At 50.6% G+C, this 21,855-nt stretch overlaps 8 protein-coding genes across 8 annotated transcripts; 3 read left to right on the top strand and 5 right to left on the bottom strand.

The window, feature by feature from the left end:
- Window positions 1-125: 125 nt before the first annotated feature.
- HMPREF1120_00007 (uncharacterized protein) lies at window positions 126-1,895 on the top strand (the record flags this gene model as incomplete). The annotated part of the gene is made up of 1 exon (XM_009153993.1): window positions 126-1,895. One exon carries the CDS (start codon window positions 126-128, stop codon window positions 1,893-1,895), a length of 1,770 nt encoding a protein of 589 aa, XP_009152241.1.
- Window positions 1,896-2,940: 1,045 nt separating this feature from the next.
- Window positions 2,941-4,917, top strand: HMPREF1120_00008 (AAT family amino acid transporter; the record flags this gene model as incomplete). The annotated part of the gene is made up of 4 exons (XM_009153994.1): window positions 2,941-3,225; window positions 3,285-3,342; window positions 3,476-4,599; window positions 4,654-4,917. The coding sequence occupies 4 exons, from the start codon at window positions 2,941-2,943 to the stop codon at window positions 4,915-4,917; spliced, it is 1,731 nt and encodes a 576-aa protein (XP_009152242.1).
- A 790-nt stretch (window positions 4,918-5,707) lies between these two features.
- On the top strand, window positions 5,708-6,390 carry HMPREF1120_00009 (endoribonuclease L-PSP; the record flags this gene model as incomplete). The annotated part of the gene is made up of 4 exons (XM_009153995.1): window positions 5,708-5,765; window positions 5,828-5,841; window positions 5,917-6,120; window positions 6,274-6,390. 4 exons carry the CDS (start codon window positions 5,708-5,710, stop codon window positions 6,388-6,390), a joined length of 393 nt encoding a protein of 130 aa, XP_009152243.1.
- Window positions 6,391-7,085: 695 nt separating this feature from the next.
- HMPREF1120_00010 (uncharacterized protein) lies at window positions 7,086-9,320 on the bottom strand (the record flags this gene model as incomplete). Its single annotated transcript, XM_009153996.1, has 1 exon — window positions 7,086-9,320. One exon carries the CDS (start codon window positions 9,318-9,320, stop codon window positions 7,086-7,088), a length of 2,235 nt encoding a protein of 744 aa, XP_009152244.1.
- Window positions 9,321-12,967: 3,647 nt separating this feature from the next.
- HMPREF1120_00011 (uncharacterized protein) lies at window positions 12,968-13,798 on the bottom strand (the record flags this gene model as incomplete). The annotated part of the gene is made up of 2 exons (XM_009153997.1): window positions 12,968-13,432; window positions 13,481-13,798. 2 exons carry the CDS (start codon window positions 13,796-13,798, stop codon window positions 12,968-12,970), a joined length of 783 nt encoding a protein of 260 aa, XP_009152245.1.
- A 634-nt stretch (window positions 13,799-14,432) lies between these two features.
- On the bottom strand, window positions 14,433-16,089 carry HMPREF1120_00012 (MFS transporter, DHA2 family, methylenomycin A resistance protein; the record flags this gene model as incomplete). Its single annotated transcript, XM_009153998.1, has 4 exons — window positions 14,433-14,969; window positions 15,021-15,102; window positions 15,164-15,663; window positions 15,715-16,089. The coding sequence occupies 4 exons, from the start codon at window positions 16,087-16,089 to the stop codon at window positions 14,433-14,435; spliced, it is 1,494 nt and encodes a 497-aa protein (XP_009152246.1).
- Window positions 16,090-17,055: 966 nt separating this feature from the next.
- HMPREF1120_00013 (uncharacterized protein) lies at window positions 17,056-17,697 on the bottom strand (the record flags this gene model as incomplete). Its single annotated transcript, XM_009153999.1, has 1 exon — window positions 17,056-17,697. One exon carries the CDS (start codon window positions 17,695-17,697, stop codon window positions 17,056-17,058), a length of 642 nt encoding a protein of 213 aa, XP_009152247.1.
- Window positions 17,698-18,840: 1,143 nt separating this feature from the next.
- On the bottom strand, window positions 18,841-21,586 carry HMPREF1120_00014 (uncharacterized protein; the record flags this gene model as incomplete). The annotated part of the gene is made up of 2 exons (XM_009154000.1): window positions 18,841-19,721; window positions 19,768-21,586. The coding sequence occupies 2 exons, from the start codon at window positions 21,584-21,586 to the stop codon at window positions 18,841-18,843; spliced, it is 2,700 nt and encodes an 899-aa protein (XP_009152248.1).
- Window positions 21,587-21,855: the final 269 nt, after the last annotated feature.

The following is a 21,855-nucleotide window of genomic DNA, read 5'->3' on the forward strand; positions in this document are numbered from 1 at the left end:
ATTCTCATATAACTTCAGCTCCAACCCCACAAATTCCTCAGAGTCCTGACACACTTCATTTACTCACTTCCACCCTTGAGCTCACCTCATAACTAACCCGACATTGTATCGCACGCACAGGCAAGATGGGCCAGACCGCGTGGATCGACATTGCACCCGTATCGACAAAGGAGGAGTACTACGATCTTGGAACATACAGCCGCAAGGTGACAACTTCATCAGAGGAAGCACAGATCTGGTTCGACCGGGGCCTCGCCTGGGTCTACACATTCAACCATGACGAGGGCAACTACTGCTTCCGACAGGCTATTGCGCACGACGTCAACTGCGTCATGGCCTACTGGGGCCTGGCCTACTCGCTGGGACCCAACTACAACAAGCCCTGGAAGCGATTCGATGCCAAAGATCTTGCAAGTTGCGTGAGCCGAGGTCATCATGCGCTTCGCAAGGGCTGTGAACTGGCGCAAAGCAACGATGTGATCGACCTGGAGCGGGAGCTACTCGACGCCATCATGTACCGGTTCGAGAACAAGGATGCTGACCTCGAAACACTCGAGCTACAAAATAAGAACTATGCCGATGCCATGGCAAAGGTCTACGTCAACCATAAGGACGATCTCGAGGTTGCCAGCCTCTACGCTGATTCCATGATGCAGCTGAACAACTGGGACCTGTGGAACCTCTTTACTGGCAAGCCACAGCCATACGCGCGCACCGGCCAGATCCAAAAGGTCCTGGAGGATACATTTCAGCACGTTCAGGGCGCCTGGGACCACGCGGGCCTGCTACATCTCTATGTACACTATATTGAGATGTCGCCCCATCCGGAGCAGGGCATTATACACGCCGACCGACTGCGCCCACTCATGCCACACAGCGGCCACGCCCTTCATATGCCTACCCACCTAGACGCCCAAATTGGCGACTGGCGCCGCTCCATCGCGTCCAACCGGGCTGCTACAAAAGCCGACGAGCTCTACTACAAGCGAAACGGCGCTCTGAATTTCTATACCTTCTATCGCCTGCACAACTACCATGCTCTCATCTACGCAGCCATGATGGCTGGCCAGTCCAAGACAGCTCTGGAAACCGTCGACCGCCTCGAATCAACCCTGCCCGAGGAGCTTCTACGTATTGAGTCCCCGCCAATGGCCGACTGGATGGAGCACTTCATCTCGGTTCGCGCCCACGTCATGATCCGCTTCGGCATGTGGCAGGATATCATTGACCTACCACTCCCTCAGGATCAGAAGCTGTTCGCCTTCACCACGGCGATGTTTCACTACGCCAAGGGTGTGGCCCACGCCGCTAGCGGCAATGTCAAGGCTGCTGAGGAGCAGCGCGAGACCTTCTTGAAAGCTGCCGCCGACGTGCCATCAACCCGGCGAGCCTACCTGAGTACGGCTAAGGAAATCATGGCCGTGGCCACCAAGATGCTCGACGGCGAGATCCAATATCGACGAGGCGAGTACGACGATGCCTTCCAGAGCCTGCGCGATTGCATCAAACTCGACGACTCCCTTCCCTATAACGAGCCATGGCCCTGGATGCAGCCACCCCGCCACGCGTACGCTGCTCTGATGCTGGAGCAGGGACACGTGGAAAAGGCTGCGGCTGTGTACAGGGCTGACCTTGGTTTCGACAACACACTGATCAGGGCGCGCCGCCATCCCAACAATGTATGGGCTCTACAGGGCTACTACGAGTGTCTCGTTCGCCTTGACAGGAGGGAGGAAGCGTCTATTATCGAGTCTTTACTCGTGCTTGCTCGGGCCGGAGCAGATGTGCCGGTTGAGGCATCCTGCTTCTGCCGACTCGATACGTCGCAGACACCCAAGTTGAACACCCAAGTGAGCATCGAGGCGACCAATGGCTGTTGTACCAATGGTAAATGATTTCTATTGTGCGGACAAAGCTTGATCAGGATGATCTGGGCACACTTAGGATTGGAGTCTATTCTGGCATGTTTCATGTAAATTTCTACATACATTCTACTGTTGTAGATGCCGGGCATTTATAACACTTGGGGCACATTTAACATGTAAAAAATCAACGATGCATCGTAGGCAGTTATACTCTTATAATGGTCTCCTGCTGGAGAATAACATTACTATATCCAACACAATATGCCGTTCATTGCTCTTGCATACTGTGCTCCTCTGCTAGGTCTGTCTACACTGTCACTCTATGTTGTCACATAGTGTCAATCAGCACGTCTGAAGTCAGCAAGCAAAGGGAGTACACTGGATCTGGAACCTAGGACTGGCTTTTAGCTCGCAAGCAATAAGATAGATAAGCTATCCTGATGTAGCCCACACGTTTAGCTTTCGGCTTAGGCAGCCTTGGCTCGGAGTACTGTCTCGGAGTGTTGTGACAGTTTGCGGTCCAACCACCATCGGGGTTCACACCCCGATGATCGTCTGCCTTCCCAGTCACCCCCAATCATAACTCGCTTTGCGGATCCATGCTCAAGCAACTTCTGGGGAAGATTAGGAATAATGCGGGGAGGAGCTTTTGCCTGAACTAAGCTGGCGGGAAGGTAAGATAGGGGTGATAAAGATAGGGTTGGCAAATGGAATCTCCATGTCCCTTTGCCCTGCTTATCTGCCAGTGATACCGGGTCTCAAGCTTTCGAAGAGTATCGAGATGCGAGCGTAGCTACGGGCTGGTTGCCTATAAACGCGCCCTCCTCCCCCATTGCTTCTACTTCCTTCCGACTCTTGTCTTGTCGGCCAGGAAAGATATTCTTTCATTCAATTTTTCCCATCACCTATTCCATTTTGGGACTGTGTTAAGATACGTTGAAGTCTCCAGAGCCGTGGGAGTACTGCCAACCACCAACCCCACGCGGAACTACTGAAAGGCTATATCCATCAGCCTTCTCACCATCACCAGAACAAAATCAAAGCGAGGCACGCAATGTTAGACAAGCCGACAAGCATGGAGTTAGAAGATGGTCGAGCCAAACCCATGAACGAGCCGCCGGTGGACTGGAAGGAGATCCATCTCGCATCCTCTTATACCTACCCAGCTCCTCCTCGGGAGCCGCTCAGCAAGTGGACTCAAGCCGGTCTGACCCTGGAGTCGTTCAAGAAGCGAGACTATGGCAACGGAATTGCTGAGTTTGACCGGCCTATGAAGCGGCGTCATGTTCAGATGATTGCGATTGGCGGCTCCATTGGTTCTGGGTTCTTTGTCGGCTGCGGCTCGGCTCTGCACAAGGGCGTATGTGATGTTATTGCTCCTGTTTCTGTTATGGTTGGCAACTAACAGAGCAATCACAGGGACCCGCGTCGCTCTTGATTGACTTTATCATCGTCGGAGTTATGGTTTTCAACGTCGGTACGTCCATCATTTCCTACCGTTCCGTTGTCATGTGTCATCGAAGACTCCAAATGGATCCACGGTCCATCCTGTCTGTCTCTATCCTTTGCTAAAGGTAATCTTCAAGCTAATATGTGATCATGTGTCGCAGTCCAAGCGCTTGGTGAACTCTGCATTATGTATCCTATTTCCGGAGGACCCTACACTTACGCGACTCGGTTTATCGATCCCTCATGGGGCTTTGCCGTTGGCTGGAACTATGTCGTCTCCAACACGTCGACTTTCGCCCTTGAACTTACCGTCTGCGCCATCACCATGCAATTCTGGGACATGAATACAAATCCCGGGGTCTGGATCGCTGTATTCCTCGCTCTTGTCATGATTGTCAACATCTTTGGCGCCATCGGCTATGCTGAGGAAGAATTCTGGGCCTCCCTTCTGAAACTGAGCTCCGTCGTCATCTTCCTTATCATCGCCATTGTCCTCGTTTGCGGCGGCGGCCCATCAAGCGGTCAGTACGATCACTACTGGGGCGCTCGTCTGTGGCATGAGTCACCTGGGGCTTTCAAGAACGGCTTCAAGGGCTTCTGCTCTGTCTTCGTTACGGCCGCCTTCTCCTTCTCCGGCACGGAGCTCGTTGGATTTGCTGCTGCTGAGGCAAAGAACCCCGCCCTCTCTATGCCCGGCGCCATCAAGCAGGTCTTCTGGCGTATCAGCATCTTTTATATCCTTGGCCTCTTCCTCATTGGTCTTCTCATCAAAAGCGACGATCCTTCTCTGCTTTCTACCAGCGCCTACTCCGACGCCAAGACATCTCCTTTTGTGCTGATCGCCAAGTACGCGGGACTGAATGGACTTGACCACTTTATGAATGCCATTATCCTCGTCTCCGTCCTGTCCATTGGTGTCGCTACCGTGTTTGGAGGCTCCCGAACATTGACTGCTCTGGCTCAGCAAGGCTACGCCCCCAAGGTCTTCACCTACATTGACAAGAGCGGCAGACCTGTTATCTCGGTGGGAACCATCTTCTTCTTCAGTCTGATTGCCTTTGTCAACTTGGACGCCAAAGGCCCTGTCGTCTTCGAGTGGCTCCAAGCCATCTCCGGTCTCTCCACCTTCCTTATATGGGGGTCGATCTGCTTCGCTCACATTCGCTTCCGCCAAGCATGGAAGCACCAGGGGCACGCCCTCGACGAGATTCCATTCAAAGCCGCTGGGGGCATCTACGGTTCATGGCTGGGTCTGATTCTCATCATCCTTGCTTTAGCTGCTCAGGTAAGAGTCTCCCATGTGCCCTTCTTCCTAACCCACGCACTGACAAGCAAATAGTTTTACACAGCCATCGTCGCACCACCTGGAGAGCATGGCATGGGTACGGCCGAGGGGTTCTTTGAGGATTACCTTGGCTTGCCAGTTGTGTTGTTTTTCTTTACCTGCGGTCTCATCTGGCATCGCCAAGGGCTTCTGACGATCGCTAAGATTGATGTTGATACCCATCGGGCGGTGCATAACTGGGATGAAATCAATGACCGACGGGAAAAAATCGCTGCGTTCCCGTTCTGGAAACGAATGGTTTGGATGTTATTCGTGTGAAAGTTAGTCTTCTGCGGAAACATTCGATTGCAGCTTTCAGGAGCCGAACTATCTGTTATGGGGGAGGGGGTCTCGTTAGATGGACAGGCGAGGGGAAAGCTAAGCAAGCAGAATTAGGCGTATTGATCTCAGAGCCGTCAACATCTGGCGAATTTCAATTGTGCTTTCATCTCATTGAATCTCTTGGTCCCTATTGATACATGTATCTATCATCCGGCTATGATGCATGTTGCATGTTGGTAGTTTCAACGTTTGTATTACTCGTTTTATCCTGTTAAAGTTTCATTATCGACCTCTCACATATCAGTGACACCGTGCTTATCTCTAGACGCCTGCAAACGGGTATAGGCCTTGCGGAATCGAACGTTGATACGTAATGTGAAGACGTACAAGAGACTGGGTCTGATAACGGAAAGCGTCGTCGGCGTAAACCTCGGGGTAAACTCAAATTGTTCCGAGACAGAGCCTCGTCCGCTCCGAAGTAGACAGGCCCACAGCCCCTTTACCTCGAGCTTTGTGATTCGCCAGTGAAAGGCGCGTTCTTGATGCCGATCTTTGAGCTCGCCGGTACCTGCATCGACTGGAACAGCCTGCATGCAGCGTTGGACGGAGACCACACAGGCACCGACCTCGCACTTTCTTGACAGGCCGATTGGACAAGATATAAACAAAGATGGTACTCAGTGATTCTCGTAGAGTCAGCAGTGGTCCACCTTACAATAGCAAACAGCTGGAAACCACCTGACATCTCTATATTTACTTTTGCTTCCACTACCTCTTCTCATACAACATGGAAGCATCACAATGGCTAACATTGACGCCCATTGTAGCGAAAAACGCAGCGCCTGGTAAGTTAGAGCCCAGACCGTCGACTCATTTCCCATCATCTGGGCTAACAAGACAACCATAGCTGCTGGACCCTACGTAAGTTACCATTATATCATTTCTCCCCCTCTTGACCGAGTCCATCAGGGCAGCACTAATGATTGGTTGGTATAGTCCCACGCTGTCAAGACCCCAACCAGCATCTACTGTTCCGGTCAGCTTCCTGCCGATTCGCAGGGCAACCTGGTCGAAGGATCGATTCAAGAAAAGACTGCGGCGTGTATCAAGCAACTCCAGACCATTCTTGAGGAGGCTGGTTCCTCCATTGCGAAGGTAGTCAAGGTCAACATCTTCCTTACCGATATGGGCAACTTTGCTGTAAGCTTGCCATTTACCCATACTGTGTCCCCGTCTTGCAACACGAATTGGACACTATCATCTCATGTAAAAGGGCGTTTTGGGGCCGAGATGAATCACTTGCCTAGACACACGTACACGTTCTGAGGATATGTACTAACGAGCGCGTCATAGGGCATGAATGAGGAATACGCAAAGTGGTTCACTCACAAACCAGCCCGCAGCTGCGTGGCTGTCAAGCAGCTGCCTAAGAACGTCGAGGTGGAGATTGAGGCCATTGCGCTGCCCTAAGTTGTCCGCCAACACAAGTCGTTGATCTGCTATTTACGACGATGCTTCATTTTCGGCGTGGGATGTCAGACACTCATCAGGTACATCCAGTACACCGGAGTAAGATTATAGACAGCAGGACTAGCTATACTTGGAATACCAGCTTGTATAGACCGTCCTCTAAGTCTATCCGAATAGCCATTGAGATTGAAAATGAATCGGTCATCAGAATCTTTCGTCGATCGCATGGCGAACTGTGGTGACACTAAGAACCTTTGCGCCTTTTTGCTATATTCTCTTACATCAAAGGCCACAGCGCAGGGGCATAATTGCGCCTGATGCCCACACTATTCTACTTGAAGCTTTGTGTGATGATGGGGGCCGCAGATATTCATGACTTAGTTGCAAAATAGGCTTGTATGCCGAGATTGGGGAATTTCTTTCCTTTATCTCCATTTGGGCACTGTTTGTTAATGAGATTCTGTATTTGGCGGAGAAGTTAGGTTTTGAGTTTATGGACCCAAAGGGGGATTTTGGGGAGGTGACGCTGGAAGGGAGAATGATTAGAGGCTAATCTGCCCTCTAAGGGTATGATCAGAGGGCTTGGACCCAGAATGCATATAAGGCGCAATTTTGGGTTGCCAAAAAAACACTATAGGATGCAAATTGTTTCATGCCTATTATAGCCGTCATGTTTCTCGAACTCTTCTATCGAACTACGAAATGATCCATGTTTGTGGCGTGTATACGATACTCATTCCCGGTGGCTCTTGTGTCCCAAAAGGTCGCCTCGCTTTACCATATGGCGCCACCCGTTTCAAGTCAGAAGGCGTTGGTGTGGACAACACAAGCTGGCAAACATACTCGCAATGGACAATATTTCTTGCTTCCGAAAACTTTTCCTTCAAACTGGTCTTCCTGGGCGGGATCAAAACCAAGGCTGCAGGAACTTGGAACCCTCCAAGGCCTTTGATGAGGAACTTCCGTTCAGGAAAAATGACTCCGTACGTCTGCGGGCCAGACCCTCCCGGCTGCGAACGCATAGCTGTATCGTACGTGGCCTTAAACCACATCTTGGTGTGTACAGATTGGAGAACAATGTACTCAGGAGGTAGAATCAAGGGCTCCAGCACAAGGCCTTGAAACTCTACCCGAAGTCCAACCCCGTCGTAGAATTTACCCACTTCGTCCCAATTCTTGTAGCTAAACTTCGAGGTCCAAAACGAGGAACATGCCCAACGGTAGTATTGGGCCGTGAGCTTTGTCCCAGGAGAAAATATGATGTGTTTCGGAAGATAGTGCAGCTGTGACAGCATCATCATTGTCCGATCTTGAAGCGGAGCTGCATCTAGATCCTTGATGATATCGGCTTTCAAGCCCATCATTCCCGCCAGGCAAATGTATGCATCACCTTCTTTACTTGTAGAGCGACCATTGAGGATCCTCAATGATGCAGCGATGGCAGGAACCCCGTCACGCCAGTAGCTCTGGCTGTGGGCTCTGCGAAGATTGTCAAATTCTTCATAGAAGATTGTGGCGTCTCTGTCGACTATCGTCGTGGCGAGATTCGTGGATTCCAGAGATTTGCGCAGTTTGGCGAAGATAGCAGAAATGTCCGAGAATCCGTCTCGAAGTCTAACGTGCAGATTCTTTGATCCCAAAGCTCCTTCCTGCATCGTCCATACCCTTCGCATCCAGCCTGTGCCGATCATACGCAGCAATAGGAGTGTCTCGGGGATCGCTTTACCCAAAGAGAGTAACTCGGAATCCAGTATTATCACTTTCTGTGCTTTCGCATATGTGGCGTTCATTCGTGATATCGCCAGCCGACGGTGGGCCTTCTCCCGTGGTACACAGAGCGTGTCGATCCAGAGGGCATTTCGCCCTTCCGGCTTCCGAAGTATTTTCAATGCTATGCTCGATGGGCCCGCGGAAATTTCATTGCATAGCCCTTGAAGGCGCCGAAGCTGACATAAAGGCAAAGAATTCTCCGTACATCCTAAACCATCGGCCCAGACATGCGAGATAGCCACATACTTTGTCTTCCGATCGGATGAAACCTCCAGTTGGACTTCCCCTTCGCCACTTGTGTTATCTCTGAAGATTATGACTGGAACACCACCGCGATCTAGTGTCTCTTTCACTTCGTCCATAGGCACCGGGACTGTTTTGCAACTGCACGCGGGCTCAGTATGTTTTGTTTTGTATGTGCCCTCGATGAAGTTCCTGGCAATACATTTATCTGGAGAGCATCCTTGGTGTTGAGCACTCGAAATAACTTCACATCTTCGAATGGACGAGGCCACTATTGCGGTGGGCGTGGTGACCGTACGAAACAGCCGGTGGGCGTCATTGATACACCAGCCAGCATTTAGCAACCGCTTCGTTAATAAAGAGGAAACACCCCACTCGTCAATTGAAGTGTGGCTTTCTGGAGGATACGCCGGGATCTTCAACGCAATGGCGCAGGTAAGAGAAGAGCCAAGGACCATGATCGAAAGGATAACCTCCTCTGGCAACGGACAGGATGACCCGGCACGCAGCATGGCTAGAACATGTGACCGTGCTTCATCGATATCAGCCAACATCTCATCCACGTATTTTGCCTCCACTTTTCTTGACCATCGATCCAGGTACGAGGGCCAGCTCTTGGCCGTTGTGACCACCGGGGTTGCCTGAGAACGATCCACGAAGTCATCAACAATGATCGGGAGACGCAGGACACGGTTCAGAAGCCCGAAATATAACCATGTTTGGAGGAAAGCTGCAGTGGCGATGGAATCACGCTCGCCGAAGTCTTGCTGAATAAACCGTGCTTTATCAAATCCCTGCTTACTAGGGTACTCTGCGAAGCTGCATTGACTGTCATATTCTTGCTTGCAGAGATATGGCACTCTGGGTAGGCCATTGCCAGTTCCTCCCTTGGCGAAGAGCTCATACAGATGATCCATCTGGTCGTACAATAGTATGCACAAACGACAGTGCACCTATCTCGACCAATATACCTGCGATAATGTGTGAGCTTTGGAAATGTGTTCAAAGCGACCCTGTAGGCGCGGGGTTGTGACCTTTTTCAAAGAAGCGGTCTGGAGCACCTCGGCTGTAGCTGCTGACTGCGTACTGGGCGGCGTCTCCATCAGCGACGAGCTCTACAACATACCTGGTATCCAAGCGAACAGGAGCAACCCCAAGAGCATTGTCAACTTCCACTATTTCCACAGTACGTGTACAAGAACACTGTCACAGCCCAGCCTGATTCCGACACTGCTATAAGCTATGATCAAGTCCATGTTTGCGAGTGTGAAGTTGCATCTTATCAATGTCTTTATGGTGACAAGCAGATTGGTTGAGACATCAAGCGCGTCTGCAGCACCGTGCAGGGTGCAACGTGCTTGATAAGCAGCCACAGAGCCATTCGCACACAGAGTCTCCCGCATTGATGTGCTGGAGCCAATGCTCAAGTCCTGCGACCGCTAGACTCGGAACACCTACCGGACTGTTACACGGACCTTGCAACCTGGCGCCAATTCTGAATTCTTGAACATTGATGGTGAAGCATTGACGCCAAAATCCTCCCCGAGGGTGGTGATCAGCACACAGTAGATCCGGTAAAGTTTGACGTTGGTGCATGGGCAACAATGGCGAAGCTCTACGCCAATTGCATTATGCATCGTAAACATGGCTATCGGCATCCGTGCCTTGGACGAAGAGGATGCCGATACACTCGCCCTTGCCCCCAGCATCAAGCAACCCAATATGATGCTTAATGTGCCATTGGCGAGCGCTCCCGGAGAACACACTGGATTAACGTGAATACGCAAGACTCTCGCCACTCAATATCTCTTCCACGGAAGTCAAGGCAGCTCTGATCGTCAAGTCGCGACAATGCAGCACTATGCTCGATCGCGAGTACTCGGTTGCAAGTGCACAGCTAGTTTGTTCTTTCCGCCAGTTTTGCTCGTCATCAGCACTTCCATACAGTCACCATCAACTGCTCGCACACAACGAGCGCATCGTCTCAACAGTGTCCATGTACATATTCCGGTTCGCCTCCCTCAGCACCGGTTCCCACTTCCAACGATGATGGTGGTATGTCCGACCGGCGAACAGAGAGGAAACTCGGTCCAGTGAGACTGGTGATGATAGTACGCATACAGCAAGGCGATGCGGTCCTGGCATCACAAGACGCTGCTTGGAAAGATTGGTTGTAATGGAGAAGGAAATTCCTGTCGCTACCCTGCTTGTAGGAATCCTTGGACACCGAGCAGTGAATGGATGACAGCGAGGGCCATAACGGATGCCGTACCGCTTCGCAGTTAACGCACATGATGCACGGTGGCATTGATGCGGATGAGGCAATCATTGGCCCTAGCTGCCCATGAGCCCGAGATATGAAAGTTTCAGGATGGCGGCAAAGTGAATTGGGACTGTAATCCCAAGCGTACGCGGCGCGCATTCAGAGCTGGCGTCCTGTGGGCACACAGCATTGCCGAGTTCCCGCGCAACGAGACCTCCAGGTCAACTTTCAATTCCCGGATAGCCGTTGCGGAACGTTGGAAACGGCGGGCGCCGACTAAGATCGAACACGAGAGCACCCCGCAGAGCAGCCGCGGAACAACGGGCATCGATATCCGAGCTAATACATGTGTTCAGATTGGTAGGGAACAGTGGTTTGAGACCAGGAGTGCCGTCCCCGAGAAGGCATAGGTCTCTGGGGCATTGTCAACATGCTGCCAGCGAGACAAACACTGCCACGACATAACAGGGCCCCTGGGTACAATGTAGTATCGAGGTACCTCAGCGAATCTCGTCCGAGCTCTTGTCTAGCCAGTGAAGCCTGAAGTTTGTGTGTAGAATTCCAATCTCTTTGCAGTGCTTGTTTCCCTGCATCTTGTGGTAGGAGAGGATCGAAAGGCGCATCAAAGGCGCATCAGAGAGGAGGATCGAGAGGAGGAGGGAGACAAGAGTCAAGTGGCTCTCATCATTCCACAAGAGTCAGAGCGGAACTCCGCCTACCATCGACTGAACGTCAGGTAGGTGTCATTCGCGCTATTCCTGCCGCATATAACTTGTCGAGGGTTTGAGGCTAGATGAAGTACAGCGATGAGATCGATAGGCAAAGTTAATGAGCAATCCGCCTCAGCCACAATTGCCCAGTCCACAGTTTGGAGAGGAGTTAGGCGTTGCAACTTTCAGCGCGCTAGAAACCGTATCCACGATCCTGAGCAATTTGCATGCGCTAATTGAGGTCAGACCGGAAAGGAGCAGAGGATTTGCGCAACGCCTCGAGCTACTAACCAAGTGACGTTGAACAAGGGTTCCATGGTCGCAGTACCATGGAGCAGCGAGTCAAAGATGTGTTGGAATGCACTGCACCTGACTCGCGCTGCGACCCGACAGGAGGTCTCAATCGAAGCGGCACAACTGAACTTTCATGGTGCCATCTTCATACCTATTAGCCTTCGCAGTATGGGTTCCGATGGCAGAGCAGAGAACTGGAGATTCGGATGAGGAACGGGAAAATGTCCTTACAGTTGCCGCCGGCTTCAATAAACCGGGCGATAATTTATTGCCTGTGCTTGCTTACCGTCCGCTGTGTGCGTCTGTTTTCCCTTACCTTGGTATCTCCGCTGTTTGTTGGCGGACAGTGCTTCATAGGCACAATGGAGAGCTGGAGCCGCTTATCTCTTAGGGTCTCGAAGTCGAATCGCCTGGCGGTCGCCGCTGGTTAAATACTTAGGACTGTTACAAGCATAAGGGAGAGCCGGAACCGCTTGTCTTTCAGGCTTTCGATGCCGAACTGTGTGGCAGTCGCCGCAATTTCAAGGTGCTTGAAGTTGTCACAGGCACAAGGGAGAGCTAGAACCGCGTGTCGTTCATGACTTCGAAGTCGAACTGCGCAGCGGTCGTCGTATTTCCATGTTGGCCGATCTGCGCTCCCGTCGCCGCAATTGTCGGGTGCTTGAAGCTGTCACAGACACAAAGTAGAGCTGCAATGGCACAAGGGAGGTGCAATCGCCGCAGCTGTATGCAGCACTGCCACCTGGATAAAAGCTCTCCAAATCGCATCCATAGCAGACGCACTCAGCCGAGACGGAAGCTGCTTTGATCCAGGCCTTCACGAATTTCTTCTATGAGCACCCACAAACTGCCCCTGGCTTCCAGTCTGCAGGGATTGACATTGTCTCAGCGCTACGAGAGGAGGTTGAAAATGACATAGAGTTGCTGTTGAAAGAGGATTACGATGAGAGTTGTCGAGACATGACAAGACTAGACGAGTTGGAGGATGAAATAAGTCGGACACAGCGACTTCTTGCCGAAGCTGACAAAAACCCATCACCAGGAGGGCACACACTCCAACACCATATTGCTGCAGATGATGTGCCAGTCAGTGGTGCGACAAATCCGCAGGACACATTGTGAAGGACACATACACCTCTCTCTGGGTGAAGAATCATCGTGTGCGTGGAGGAAAGATCGCAATCTTGAGGCTGAAGTCATGCAAAAAGGGCCTGCAACTCGAGGTGGAAAATGGTGGCAGTGCTAGACATATTTAGATCCGAGCTGCCAGTAATGAAAAGTCTTGAAATGCGTTTCCTCATAGCTGTACGTTTGTAAACATCCAGGGAGCAATCTCAGAAAAAAAGAAGTTGAATTCAAACTCCGACCATTCTGCACAGGGGGCAGTCAAGGTTGAAGAGAGGTCGACAACCTTTGCGCCTCTGCAATTTTCGAGACGAAGATCTTGAGGATATATCCGCAGCCTCCCTGGAATTTTCAGCTTGTCGCGCATTTCATCAAAATGACACCCTTCTGTGGGCATCGGCAGATATTCCTTGACAACAGCCCAACGACTCAGACCGTGAGAATCGACAACACGACTTATCACCTCGAATTGTGTATCGGACAATTTCATCCATCCATAACATCTGGCAGCCCAAGTGCCATTTTCATTGTGCGAGTTTAGACGTGCAAATGCGCGGCATTCGTTCGCGAGTGGCGTCATTCTGACTGCATCCTCGTATCGGTAGAAGACGGGGCCGGGTTGCTTCCATTTCTTGAACTGGGCAACTTGTCACTACGGCAAGCAACGACTAGGTGCGACACTCACCACTTTCAGAGCATATTTTACACCCTTGATATCTGCCAGAACCACGACACCATGCAAGCCGGCCCCAAGCAGCAGTGGGTTCTGAAATTTGTCTTGATGATCGACAAAGCGCCCGAGTTCGGCGGCGGTGGCGTCATGGAGTTCGTCGATGGTCTCGGCTTCGTCAACAACGGCCTCGCTCGGGAATGAGGAATGGAAAGGTCTTTCAGAGAGGTAGATTCCAATGATGTTGTCACCCATCAATTCGCCGTGCTTGTCACGAATTGCTCTTCCATAATTTCTTTGAGACCGCGCCGCACCAGGTGAGGTTGTAATCATCCTGCAAAGTAGTGATGGATCCCTGCGGGGCGAAGGACGAGTTGCACGCAGGATTGTCAGGTTCACAGACTGCAGGAATGGCGCGCAGTGTCCATGCGCAGTACAATGGCACAGAAAGCTGAGAATGCTCCCAGGCCGCAAGCGGCACTAATGATCCCAGCAGCTTGACTCGTTATGGTGCCATTCGCAAAAAAAGCAAGACTCCGGGTCTGAGGGAGTGCTGGTTGAGTGGTCATCAAATCACAGCCAGTGTTTTGGACTGCGAACCTCAGTTCAGATTCAAGTTCAGTCGCACGTCGATTCCCAGGTATGACTAATCGCGCCCCTTGGGTGCCAAGCGGCGTCCTACGGGATCGTATAACCTCTACAAAGTATATAGGTCTAAGGAGGCTCCGGGCCTTATGAAATCACATAGGTAGGTATGTGAAATCACAACGGCTTATACTATCCCAGTATATTCTTGGCCAGGTTGAATATGGCCGAGATTCAAAGTCTCAAGTTCCACGCCTGTGTCCACCATCGTTGCATGAACATGTCCAAATATGCTCTACATGCCAACAACTCCTCAAGTCCTATCTTTGACTTTCCGGATCTCAAGCTTTGTTGAGAAGGCTGAAATCGACTCTCTTTTCCTTCAAAGCTCTCCAAGGGGTTCCGGTTTGTTTGAGCCTGGCTCATTCACTGTCCCCGCTGCTTGAGATTCCACCACCTTCTTAGACTGGCCTGGCAGGTACAGCACGACAAAAGATGCTAGACCAACTGAGGTGAAGCCAACAAGAGACCATATCGCGTTGCGATAGCCAACCAGGAGGCCTTGAGGAGTTTCTCCTTTCGACGTGCTTCCAATGAGGATGTTTGCAACCGCTAGAAAGAGTGAGCTGCCAAATTGGTACAGCACGTATGTCAGCGCAGCAGCTCTCCCATGATCCTCGACCGGAACCTCTTGCAATACAAGTGCTTGTGCTCCCACAGTCACGATTGGCGACGAAAATAGGTATAGGGCAGAGAACACAATCACGTACCAGATCCCATACTGAGGGCCGATGACACCCCATGGAATAAGGGCGCCTACGCTGAGAGTGTATCCGCCGACGATGAGCAAGCTGGTTTGTTTCATGTTGACCAGTGTATTGGCGATACCACCACCGATCACTGAAGCAAAAGCAGCTGGCTAACAAGTTGTCAACTTCCACAACCTCACACTTTCTCTGAGGGGTCATACCAGAAAGTAACAGGCCGCTAGTATCGTCGAGTATTTGAGGGAGTTGAGACATATCTGAGTGGCGAGAAAGAGCCAGGTGATCCTAGGTGGATGTCAACACTAGCACAGGATCAAAAGGCTTTGCCCATCCTAGGGTTACTTACCAGCCACCACCAGTGAACATGAAGGAGCAGGCAGGTACCATGGCGTGACGATTGAAGAGAATCGTCCGCGGAATAAATGGTGCTTGCAACCTTGCCTCCACAAAAGGGAACCCGATAAGCGTGAGAGCCCCAAGTACAATTGTAGTGATGACTGGAGCACTCTTCCAGCCCCTGTTTTCGGCGTCGTTGAGCCCATACACCAAGAGACAAGTACCGAGAGTGAACATGGTGAGGCCAAGGTAGTCGATTGGCGGCTTATCTGAGGAAGCTATTTCGAATGCTGGAACAAACAGGAACGCGAAGACCAATGCTATCACGGCCAGAATCATCGTTACCCAGAATAATGAGCGCCAACCCACGCTCGAGATAGATAGAGCGGCACCAATCACAACCCCGAGAATGGTACCTAGAGGCGCACAGGATATGTAGATAGAGAGACCGGTTGTACGTTCTTTTTCCTCAGGGAAAAGTCTCGTTATGATAGGTATTCCAGTCGCAGCCTGGAGAGGTTAGTAAGGGGTCATCGGAGGTCAAGGGAAGGTTATAGCTACCGTTAGGGCAGCCCCGACACCCGCCAGGGCCCTTCCTGCCAGGAAGGCGGATTGATTCGGTGCCCATGCACATAGGATATTGGTCCAGACCAAAAAGCATAGCCCGACGATAAAGGTATTTCGTGGTCCAGTCCGATCGGCGCACTGGCCTCCAATTCCTAAAAACGTAGCGAAGGTGACGGTGTAAGCAACGATAACCCAGTTGATGTCGGTCGGAGAAAAATTCATGCTCGAGTCAGCAGCGATGGCAGGCAATCCAAATAGAACCATGGAGCTCTGGAATAAGTCCGCAAAGTTTGCAACACAGGCAATGCCCAGCACTAGCCATCGTAAAAAGCCAGCATCCTTGTATTCGGAATAAGGTAACTTCGCCATCTCAACACCGGGACAGATATGGGCGTCTTCAAAGTTTCATGCATGAAACCGTATGCACCGCGGTATCTCAGAGTAAAGGTAAGACCGTTGACGGGAAATGATTCTGGCATCCGCAATTGTTATGTATTTGGTACCACGGTCCTTGCTACCAAAGTCTCCGACCATCTTATGTCTCCGAAGACAACCTACCTGGTATGCCCCCACTCCAGTTCATTTCCAGCCGGTTTATTTAGCAGTCCTCAATTAGGGGTTTCCTCTCACATATACTGACTAGGAGTGTCACCAGTTTCAGCATAGGTTCGATAAGATCACAACACCAAGCGGCGGTAGATCCGCCCAAATCCAAAGACTGCCGTGAGCGTTTTTCTTGGATCACCTCGGGCATCATGTCCAACCACTGACTCCGACTCGGTTGTTGTGTGCATTCTTCTTGGAAACGCTTAATTTCGCTCTTCAATCGATCATTCTTCCTGCGGAGCCGGCCCCTCTTTTCCGGCTTTCTTCCATCTACCTGCGGTGCCGCTCCTCCATTCCTTTCGCTCTCGAAGTGCGGTGAACAACTTTTCCAAATGATGGAGCACTGAGGGCATGTATAGTGCGAGATGCTGAGATATATTCTTTGAGGTTTGTATGTCTTCGGGCACCATTTTCACGGTATCAATCCGCCCCATCTCGGCATCAAGCCGATCAAGGATCATTTGATATAAGCCATCATGGCTTGTGAACAAGATTGTGTAAAGTGTAATGTGAAAGAGGGAGAGGGTGGGCGTTTGCAGACTATAGGGAAACCCCGCAGGTATTAGTGAAGAGGAACAGGACTGCACTTCTATAATACCTCACCGACACCTCACTCTGGTCCGAATCAGCTCCACGGCAGCCGCATCACTTCAGACTCAGAAACGCCTCTTTTGATCTCACTACCACCAGCTCAAATATTACTCCGTCGTCCTCTTCGACCTCTTCGAGTCATTTATTGTCTAGCAGACGTTCTTCCGCTACCATCGCAGCTGAAACAGAATTCCAGACACCCTCACGATGCGGGACAAGACGCAGCAGACCAACGGCCCTTTTTCTTGTGCGCTGATCACAGCTATGCAGTGCCGTGTAGTAGATAGGCGGGATCCAGCCGATATCAGCTATCACTTCTGAGGCGTCATCGGCTCGAGCCGAGTTATTGCGCACAAAGTCAAAGAGTGGTTGGCATTGGTTCAAGATGGAACGAAAAGGATTCTCCATAGTGGTTTGCAACTCGCTGTTAGCCGGCCGTAGACGTTTAACCATGATCAGAGCCATAGTGTTATATATGCGCAGAAGCTTCCAGGAAAACTGGTCAACCAGGGTAGATGTGCAGACACAAATTTCAGAAGCCTCGAGCCAGAGATTCAGTTCGTTGTGGACAGCTTCACAGTCCAGGAATATTTCGGAGGCGTCGCCAACTCCGATTATACGGAGCAGAATATGTTCGAGGGCTTGCCTTCCCTGATACAGTGTACTGAACCGAAGTCCCGGCTTTCTCTGCAGATGTTGAGGAAAAGCAACGTCTTGTCCGGCGAGTTTCGCTTGAATAAAGAATGTGGTAAAAGTATCCACGATCCATTCGTCGACCATATCAACACTTGATATGTGCTCCAATATAGCAAGACCATGTCGAAGATGGATTGTTGCAGTTCTGTAGCAGCCTCGTAGGTATTCCAGATGGATGAAGATCGCGCAAGTAATCAATGTCGCTCGTATAGAGTCCTTCCCCCTGCCTATCAGGCTACGAAGGTCATTTGTCGCACGATTGTATTGTTGCAACATAAAAAGCTCCATGGTACCATCTCGGATATCGAGTGCCTGTACTTTATGGACTGAACTGAGCGCCAGGACTGCTCTGAAAACTGCATTCGTCGTGGTGCATGCTTGAGGCAAAAGAGTGGTCCAAAAAGCCAACTTCCAAGGACCAGGTAGTTTGGTGGTTGTCCTGAGAATGAACCATTCCATACATGCTTGCTCGTTTGCCGACACGACGTAAAGTGGCGGACTTGAAATTGTACCCGCAGTGATGACCGATGCATTGGAGGAAGTTGTATTATGTCGAACAGGGCGGTTGCCACCTCCCCAAATCCCGTAACCATCACAGACGCGACCAGTAGACAGACAGCGATGGCATGATGGGCGAGCTTCATCGCATTTGACTTTACGTATCCTATCAGGTCATGAGAAAGGTCTGACAGCCTCCATGATTGTGAGTTGCACTTACTTGCATGTCAAACACCCTGTTTTGACTTTTCCAGCACGCTTGACAGTCTTGGGGAGGCTAGCAGTAGATTTGTTCTGCTTATCCATACTCGGGATTCACCAGACTTGCCAGCCACGACATTTCAAGGTAACAGCAGTGTTGAGAGAAATTTACGCCGCACTGCTTGAATACTTCCAAAAGCTGTCATGACTGACCATTGGACATTAACGAACACAGCTTTATCTCTTTCGGTTCATATTGCTGCTGGCTGACGCTAGATTCACTACCAGCAAATCAAAATTCAAGCTTTGCGAGCAAGCCAATAAAATCCAAGTGGACCAGTACCCTTATGTGTCAAAGTTAGGAGTTCTCTATCATTGGGGGGCCTCAAGGCCCTCAACTCAATCGTGCTGACTTCTGCTCAAAGAGGGAGGCTCGAGGATGCCACTGGAGAATGCCTTCTCAACATACCACGAGTCGAGACTATATATTCAATACTAACAATATCAATCGGACAAAGACAAACTCCACTAAAACATATCCAAGTCCAGATCATTCAGATCCATATCACCACCTTGTAAACCATAAAGAGCGTCAAAATTCATGTCGGCATCATTCGAATCCATGTTGCCCATTGCGGCAACTTCATCCAAAACTTGATCGATCCCATCTGCTTGCGATGGTTCCTTCTCCACATCTCCAGATGTAGGGGCATTCTCATCCAGGTTGGGATTGGTCGTATCAATGTTGGTAAAATCAAAAGAGTCCAATCCCATGTCATGAGGAGTCAAAAAATTGGTATAAGCTTCTACCAGACGATGGAGACGTACCACCGCCTCAGCCGAAAGAGTATCGCCCTTTTTCAACAACGTCCCAAGAGTGCCTGACTGGAGACGCAGGGCTTCACGGAGACCATTGTGAACGACAGACACAAGCGTGGCAATCACGTCCAGACACAGCAAAAAGTCAGGACTACCACTGAGTTGCAGTAAAACACCGAGCAACGATTTCAAAGCGAGCTCGGCACCTTGAATCTCAATCAGCCGCCGCACCATTGCCGGGATGCCAACCGTGGAAGACTGTTGCATGATCAGAGCAACGATATGCGGTTGAACCTCGTCCACAGGCCCATCTTGCAGTTTCGCGACAGAAAATGAAGACTCGGGAAGTTGCTCGACAACTTTGAGCGCAAACCCAAACTTGTCAGACTGAGAAGCCCGAATGTTCATCTCAAGCTCTGGAGCACAGACCCCCAAAATGGTTTGGTGTATGTCTCGAGATTCGGAACCGCTGGGTGATTTGAGAAGCGCCTGGAGAACAATTTCCGCAGACATCTGGTCCTCTTTGACCAGATTCCCAACCCAGTCCAAAGCAGGAATCAGTGAGGGCAACAAGAAAGGTTCGAGCAAATCTGCGACGAGTCAGAAGGAAAAACAGCGACAAGTATGATCACTTACAATCCAGTCCAGCTTTCAACGACTCTTGTGTCAACTTTCCTTGCTGATAGGCAACAATTGACTGTCTTAAAAGTGTGGGAATCAACAAGTAGAAATCGTGTGGAGAGCAACTGGTGAATAATTCATCGCTGAGACCTTCGGCAAGATACAAAGCATTGACCCAATTTCCAAGATGTGATGTTGTTGCTTCAGGCAGCTTTTCTAGACTCTCCTCGAGATTCTCTCGGTCGAAGTATCGGGCCAAGAACCCATCCTTCTTTCGGACGCCAACGTTCGCATTTGATAACCTCAATCGTGTCTTAGTAACCAACACCAGAAGGAAAACTGCGCCAAATTCGTCATATACCGGTTGTGCTTCCCCATGAATCTCATCCCAGCGCCACTCATCCAAAAGGGTGCAAAGCGGTCCAAGCCAAAACGCGGGCCGAATGAACAGACAAATACAATTGATAGCCGCGGGCTTTCGAAGAATGGCATTCACCAAGTCTTTGAGGTACTGCGTTTCCTTGCTCTGGCAATAGCTATGCATGATCTCAACCAAAGCCTGACTGATAGATCCAGCACTTCCGTCACTCCGCACGAGCTCATCGACCAGTTTTGGGCCGCGTGTGTGACTGGCACGAACTTGACTCACCAAATCATCTTTTGCGTACAATTTGGTGGTGTTGTTCTCTTCACTCCCCAACAACTGCGAGACGGCCTGCGCTGTGAGCAGATGGTGTAGGGAGCAAGTGTGAAGAAATCGAGAGGCGACGGCGCCCAAATCTTGGTAGGCCCAACCATCAATGATTGCTTGCTCGGTGTTGAAACTATTAAAAGAAGAGCCCGAGATCATTGAAAGCAGTATAGGCAGTTTATTCTGGACGAATAACTGACATTGCTGGTAATATATGCTCTTGCTCTGCTGCGTTTTGAGAATGTGAAAAGAGGCAGCCACCAAGTCCATGAACGCAGACTGGTAGTCATTCTGATGGCGAGAGCACATATAGTTGACTGTCGCAGCATCATCAATCGTTGCACCTGTCATAAGCAACGCTTCAAGATACAACGACGTTGCAAGCTTGGAGGCCACCATTTCAGACTCTGGAATTGAAACCTGAAACTGTAGAATCTGCATCGCAGATGGTTGACCAGCTCCCTGCTGAGAGCTACCATTATCCAAAAGGTTGATATGCTTCAGAACAGTGTTGAGCCGTTCCATCAGCTGGGCAGAGAGTACAGAGTACAAGGGCAGACAGAGCTCAAAAGCATGTCGGATGGACTCCCGCAGTTCATTTCTAGCCGGATCCCCTCCAGGCGAAAGTGCTTCCAAACCACCATCACTTGCTGCAATCGAGGCAACAAGAAACCCCAGTGCTTCGATGACATTGTTGGCGTTTGGTGACTCTCCAAGTAAGTTCGGCAGAGTACGGGCCATGGATGAGAGCCATCGTGAGGCCAGCAGGAGTGACTTTCTGGATTCCGTAGCTGTTACCTTGTACTTTGGTGAAACAGCCACCATGGTTAGGTCCTGCAATGTCTGGCTATAGCATTCCGGCGAATAACGAGAAAACAGCTTTGGCGCGCTGTTCCACTTGCCGATGAGAACTAGAAGCGCATCGGAAATGCTGACAAGACCTGAACTGCCCAAGTGGTCGAGATATAAGGAAACAAGGGGGTCACCAGGAACACAAAATGTGGCCCGGCACTCGATGAAAGCGCCAAACAGTTCTTTGCCATCAACCTTGTCAAGCTCGCGCAAAGCGGCATCAAATTCGGGCACAGATATACGCCTTAGGAGGCACTGGCGAGCAAGAGTCACCCATTTGGTCACCGTCATCGTATACACCAGGCTTCAGCAAGCCAATGCCGTCGAAAAATATAGGTCCAAATTTGCATGCCGCCAATGTATATAGGTATGTAGCGTGTTATCATACAACACTTGTTCGTCCAAAGGTTGGGATCTCAACGGTCCAAAGGGTGAATGCTTGGCGTAAAGTCATCCAAATCCGCACATCAACAAACATTGATGCATTCACAAACGTGCCTTCTACCTAGGTAAGGTACTTCAGTGCCTTGCGCTTGCGAGGTAAAACTCCAAATACAAAC

Source organism: Exophiala dermatitidis, assembly GCF_000230625.1.
Source record: "Exophiala dermatitidis NIH/UT8656 unplaced genomic scaffold supercont1.1, whole genome shotgun sequence".
Classification (NCBI taxonomy): Eukaryota; Fungi; Ascomycota; class Eurotiomycetes; order Chaetothyriales; family Herpotrichiellaceae; genus Exophiala; species Exophiala dermatitidis.